Source organism: Epinephelus fuscoguttatus, linkage group LG19, assembly GCF_011397635.1.
Source record: "Epinephelus fuscoguttatus linkage group LG19, E.fuscoguttatus.final_Chr_v1".
NCBI classification, from domain to species: Eukaryota; Metazoa; Chordata; class Actinopteri; order Perciformes; family Serranidae; genus Epinephelus; species Epinephelus fuscoguttatus.
Genome location: NC_064770.1, coordinates 15723950 through 15730576, shown reverse-complemented (window position 1 = coordinate 15730576; position 6627 = coordinate 15723950). Strand labels below are relative to the sequence as shown.

General features: G+C 38.5%; 1 protein-coding gene across 1 annotated transcript; it reads right to left on the bottom strand.

The window, feature by feature from the left end:
- Positions 1-839: 839 nt before the first annotated feature.
- fkbp10a (FKBP prolyl isomerase 10a) lies at positions 840-6627 on the bottom strand. Its single transcript, XM_049562204.1, has 10 exons — positions 6317-6627; positions 5382-5527; positions 5106-5295; positions 4879-5024; positions 3921-4110; positions 3697-3842; positions 3391-3580; positions 3052-3194; positions 2800-2963; positions 840-2675 (listed from the first exon to the last, which is right to left on the bottom strand). The coding sequence occupies exons 1-10, from the start codon at positions 6511-6513 to the stop codon at positions 2487-2489; spliced, it is 1701 nt and encodes a 566-aa protein (XP_049418161.1). The 5' UTR covers positions 6514-6627; the 3' UTR covers positions 840-2486.

The following is a 6627-nucleotide window of genomic DNA, read 5'->3' as shown; positions in this document are numbered from 1 at the left end:
AAATATAGTACAGTTTGTCATAAAATGTCATAGTACAGTATTTCATAAAAATATCATAGTACAATATTTCATAAAAATATCATAGTACAGTATGTCATAAAAATATCATAGTACAATATTTCATAAAAATATAGTACAGTTTGTCATAAAATGTCATAGTACAGTATTTCATAAAAATATCATAGTACAATATTTCATAAAAATATCAGTACAGTTTGTCATAAAATGTCATAGCACAGTATTTCATAAAAATATCATAGTACAATATTTCATAAAAATATCATAGTACAATATTTCATAAAAATATCAGTACAGTTTGTCATAAAATGTCATAGTACAGTATTTCATAAAAATATCATAGTACAATATTTCATAAAAATATCAGTACAGTATTTCATAAAAATATCATAGTACAATATTTCATAAAAATATCAGTACAGTTTGTCATAAAATATCATAGTACAGTATTTCATAAAAATATCATAGTACAATATTTCATAAAAATATCAGTACAGTTTGTCATAAAATGTCATAGTGCAGTATGTCATAAAAATGTCACAGTACAATATTTCATAAAAATATCAGTACAGTTTGTCATAAAATGTCATAGTGCAGTATGTCATAAAAATGTCACAGTACAATATTTCATAAAAATATCAGTACAGTTTGTCATAAAATGTCATAGTGCAGTATTTCATAAAAATATCATAGTACAATATTTCATAAAAATATCAGTACAGTTTGTCATAAAATGTCATAGTGCAGTATGTCATAAAAATATCATAGTACAATATTTCATAAAAATATCAGTACAGTTTGTCATAAAATGTCATAGTGCAGTATGTCATAAAAATGTCACAGTACAATATTTCATAAAAATATCAGTACAGTTTGTCATAAAATGTCATAGTGCAGTATGTCATAAAAATATCATAGTACAATATTTCATAAAAATATCAGTACAGTTTGTCATAAAATGTCATAGTGCAGTATGTCATAAAAATATCATAGTACAATATTTCATAAAAATATCAGTACAGTTTGTCATAAAATGTCATAGTGCAGTATGTCATAAAAATGTCATAGTATAGTATGTCATTAAAATGTACAAAAAAAGTCATAGGACTGCATGTCATAAAAATGCCATTTAAAGAAATCCTAGAGGTTGTTGCCTCCACGAACCACTCAAGTTCCACTCATAGTTTACATCCATGTTTGTGATAACATGGATGCTTCACACACATCTTCCCCCCAGCAGCTCAGAGGATCTGTACAATCAACACAAATCCAAGATGGGTACCCAGGATCACAGTCACCAGTTCAGTGTCTGACAAATGTCTTCTCTTCTGTTCCTGAGTTATGTGATGAGTAACAGCCAAAAAGTGTTTTTGCAGAACATTAGTGTCTCTGTGAAGTTGACCTTTGGTGAAGTGATGGCATTTTGTATCCTAAAAGGTCATTATATCCTACTAGACATTTGTGTGGAATTTTGCTATAATTAGTGTATGAATTCTTGAGTTGTGGCCAAAAGCATGTTTAGTGAGGTCACAGTGACCTTTGATCTTTGACCAACAAATTCCAATTGGTTAATTTTAATTCCAAATGGATGTTTGTGCCAAAGTTATGAAACCCTTCAAAATGTTCCTGAGGTATTGCATTCAAGGCAGACTACAATAATGATCCTTGAGTCCAAGTTGACGTTTGTGCCAAATTTTAGGGAATTTAAATTAGAATCAGGCATATGGGATTTCACCTTCATAGCCATTTTAACTGTGTTTTAAGCAGGTTCTTACTTTCTGTCATTTGTGGACAAAGTGTCACATACAGTCTGTCATGCATTTTTCTCTTCATTAATCCAGACTTTTTACCTCTTCATATGTTTAATTTTTTATCATTTAAATTTAGGCCACTGAATTGAAGTGTATGAAACTAATTCACAGGTACATGTCTGCACACGGACAGTGTGGAAGAAATAAAGTCGGTGTCGTCTTCATTTTACTATAAAACAGTTTATTTCATGTTTCCACAGCACACTTTGTAATAGAATTATCTATAATAGATTTTCTAGTATTGTACAAACTAACCACCCCCAAATATACTGTACAACCAGTGAGTTTTCATCCTTTTTATACGAGGCACTGCAATGACTACTAATCATATTTAGTAATATTCTGGAGAAAGGACCCAGCCCAAATGCTTTCTTAGGTAGCACAATGTAAATATTTGACTCAAATGTGCCTTTTCCAAAAGAACCCAATTTCCCCACAGACCATTTTTCTTCCCTTTCACATTTTCAAACACCTATTTCCTGCGTACAACATATTTTAATAGATTCTAGGAAAGGGAACTCTCTGTCTTAAGAAGACTTAACGTTTCAGTCTCTGAAACATCTTCAAAATAGTTGCATGACAGCTGCTAAAATGACGGCAAAACCACTGCCACTGTATGCTTGTTTCTTACCACAAATGAAATACTGTATGTCCCCTTTACAGCTCGTCTCTTCGTACTTTTTCAGACTCATCTTCTACCGTAACTTTCAGTTCATATTCTACAATCTTCCCATCTTTATTGGGATCCTGGTTGTTGAACATGTCCTTAATGATGCTGTCGGCATCGACCCCTGGCCGAAGGCGACCTTTACCCTCTTGCACTTGGAGCTTGATGAAGGCTGAAAACTGGAAAGTGGAAAAGAGATATGGTTGCACCATTGAAAGCATTTTTACCATTTATACCCAGGCTGTTTCTCTTGCTTTAAAAGATACATTAAGAAGGGAAGGTCGTAAACCGGGTCCTGCTTACCTCCTCTAGAGGTACCTCCTTGTCACCATTAAGATCCATAGCAGGAAAAAGGGGATCAGGACCATCTCCCAGCCACACAAACATATAGCCTTCTGGCACACCCTTCTGCAGCTTCACTAACTCCAGCTCAAAGAAGAGCACCGCACTCCTGGGAACTCCTCCAGCTGGAGACACCAAAATAGACAGGGAAAGATATGATTTGGGATAAAAGAAAGTGTGCAGAGTGTGATCTGAGCAGTTCCAATCACTGACCTCCATTTTCACCATGTCCCCAGTGTGGTGGAATGATTACCTCTCTCTTCTCGCCAACACACATACCACTCAAACCTTCCTCCAGACCTGAGATCACCTTGTTCGCTCCGAGAGTCGTGATGGAAGGTGAGTCGTACTGGTCCCTGGAAATGGACACACAGACTTTTATCTTAACAGTGGGGATAAAAAAAAAAACCCCAAGCTAAATAAAACTTTTCGAGGTATCAAAACCTTGAGCCATGCAGGCATACGTGCTGTTGTCATAGATACATAAATGCTGCCAGCAATGATTACATGCATGAAGCAGGAGGAGGATGCAGTGTAGCAGAGGGCGCTCACGAGGAGTACAGCAGGGTGCCGTCCATCAAGGAGCAGTTATAACGATACTGGATTAAATCGTCAGCTTCACTGGTCACTTTGCATTCCTGAGGCTTGTGGGTAACTTTAATGTCAACTGAGTCTTTGGGGTTGTGGAAATCTATGACATGGATGTCAAAGACTAGCACAGCAGAGCCAGGGATGAAGTCTCCTACAGCAGGACAAGAAATAAACAAGGCAGACAGTGTAGTAAACATAAACAACATTAAGTGGTTCGTCCATTCCAAGTATCTTTTGAATCTTTCCAAATGCATGTGTCAAACTCACCGACTCCATCTTCACCATACGCCATGTGTGGAGGGATGGTTATCTTTCTCTTCTCTCCAATGCACAGCCCATGCAGAGCCTTATCCATCCCTTTGATCACATATCCCATGCCAATATAAGTGTTATAGGTGCTGTTTCGCTTGTAGCTGTCAAAGGAAACATTAAATTCTGTCAATTTTGCTCATGTTTTACTGTTTCCTGATAACGGAGAAGTCTCAATTTACCTGGAATCAAAAGCGGTTCCATCCTGGAAGGTACCGTTGTAGTGGTAGCGGATGTAATCTCCAGTCACAGTCCTGCGGTCGCAGCCTTTAGGCACCTCCTTCACCTCCACAATCAGATCATCCTTTGGGTTGAATACGTCAACCAGCAGCACCTCAAACACCAGCGTAGCCTGGGGAGGGATCTTAGTTCCTGTTAGGAAAACAAATTGCAGTGTGTCTATATCTCACAGGCCCATGTCCATACCAGGCAAATATACTTCACCTTAAAGTGGACCATTGTTCAGAGCACAGACAAAGTTTTGAGATAAGCTTCTTGCCTTCCAGGCAGACCTTTTGTGTGGTATATTAGTGTGGTACGGAACTTTCAACTTGCAGTGACTTGCAGAGGCAGGCAGCCATGCAGGACATTTGCAATCCTTTTCACATTACTTGTCTACACTTTATTAATGCATAATAACGCAATCAGCATGGACTCCACTGAAAACTTGGTGTACCGAAAGGGAAAAAAATAATCAAACATGAACACTTTGACAAGAAGTGCCAATCAACAGGTAAGTTTTGAGCCTGATATATCAGAGTTTTACACATGTACCTGAACACACCTCCAGGGAAGCTTTTTTCAAAATAGTCTTTGCTCTTGACTGTGCTACCATGCAACAATAATGTGACTTGACAATAAAAGCAAATGAAACAAAATGCTCAGTGAAGTAGATGACTTATCTAAAGCCCCTTTCAGACTTCAGAACCTTTCAGAACCAAAACAAACAGTTGCTTGTAGTGTAAGTTGGATAATAATCAGCAGTAATGAAAAGTATGTGTAATTTGTAGTTTATCTCTGGCACTGAACAGGGCAAATCCAAGCCTATCGCAGTCTATTGAAACAACTATTAATATAAAAACAGTTGCTGGTGAGCAAGTTCGAAATGTAAATTAATTTCTTTAACAGGTTATACAGTACCATGGCCGGTCTCTCCATATGCCAGGAAGGGTGGGACGATGATGACCCTTCTCTCCCCAACACACATGCCCAACAGACCCTCCTCCATGCCTTTGATGAGGTCGCCTTTACCCAAGTAGGTGTCATAGGTCGCATTCCTCGTGTAACTATTAAACACAACGCGTTTTACAATCACAGAAACAGACGGAAAAGAGATACCTTCATGTTAAACCCTAACCTCACCTCACCTGGAGTCGAAGGCTGCGCCAGACAGCAGGGTGCCGTTATAGTGGTAACGCACAAAATCTGATGCCACAGTGGTGCGGTTGCAGCTTGCTGGTTTGCCAAGTGTGCGGATCTCAACCTTGTCCTCAGTGTTCCATATGTCCAGCAGGAGAACTTCATACACCAACACAGCGTCAGGAGGAATTACACCACCTGTCGAACACATAGTACAGATTGGCATAAACCAATACTAGCATACATAGCAGACAAAGTAACCTGACTGTCATGTTAATCTGCACCTGTTCCTATGCTCCCATAAGCCAGGTGTGGAGGGATGGTGATCCTCCTGAGTTCATTGACACACATGCCCTGAAGACCACGGTCCATCCCTGTGATGAGTCTCCCCAGGCCGACCTGGCTGATGAAGGCTTTGCCTCGGTCATGACTGTGGACACAAAGGCAGAGCTGGATGAGAGTGTACACTGGAATCCAAAGAGTATGTAGGAGTGCCAAATTAGTAGGTAACAAAAAAAAAAAAATAAAATAAATAATCTAGCGGCTGATGTCACGGTGTCATAACATTTTATGGCTTGTAAGTCAGCATCCAATGTTCCATCCACATCAGCGGTATTTTTAAAAGAGCCATTATGTTCTGCTTGGCTTAATTATTGTCAGACAGTTTCCTTTTTTATTTAATTTTGAAAACTTAGAGGGATGTTTGACACATGGCATCAAATAGCCACCACTGTAACAATAGAAAAATTCCTTTTCTGTACCTATAATTAATTTTTGGAGACTAAATCCCTGCAAAACTATAACTCATACACATATAATGCATGCATTTTTCTAGAAGCATTGAGGTGATGCAAAGTTTTAACATGATATGAGGCTTGACACGTCTGCATTTATCTCAGCTGCAGTAAATTATCTGTAAATCCATCTGGAAAGTGTACTTAGCATTCCTGCACTTTTCTTCGTTTAACTCTACATAATGTTAGACAGCATTCTTACTCCACTTTACAACATTTTAACCTCTGGAAAAGATATTTCTGCTAAAGCCATTACATGCTGAGGGATAGTTTTGCGGTTGCACGTGAGGTATATTGTTACCGTAGCTCGCGCTTCACTTTAAAACATGAAAGTTAAAATTCCCGTAGAGACAAACAGCTAAAGCTGTGTATGAAGTCAGTTTAAATTAACTGAAATTACACTTTATATTTCGCTGTAACATCACCTGGAGTCAAACTTTTTCCCGTCTGCATAGAAGGAACCGTTAAAATGATAACGGACAAAATCCTCTGTTTTCACCTCGCGAGGACAAACTCTCGGTATGTCGTACCGGTCGATAACAACGTCCACTAACGGCCCGGGGTTACATTTCACTGTGACTATATGGAGGTAAAGTAAAACCGCAGAGATTATCAAATCCATTTGGACAGTCGGGGCGATAGTTGCGGAAGCTGACAGGGCAGAGAGAGCCCGACTAACAGAGGGGTGATGAGGGTGAAGAAGAGAAGTACCGAGAGAAGCCAGTGACTGTTGAGC

Excerpts from the sequence above, each read along its gene's own strand:
- fkbp10a (XM_049562204.1), bottom strand. The coding sequence starts at position 6,513 with ATGGATTTGATAATCTCTGCGGTTTTACTTTACCTCCATATAGTCACA. Across the intron at positions 4,111-4,878 it reads ATATGGAGAGACCGGCCATG|GAACTAAGATCCCTCCCCAG; the intron begins GTACTGTATAAC and ends TTTTCCTAACAG. Across the intron at positions 3,195-3,390 it reads GGCACCCTGCTGTACTCCTC|GGACCAGTACGACTCACCTT; the intron begins GTGAGCGCCCTC and ends GTCCATTTCCAG.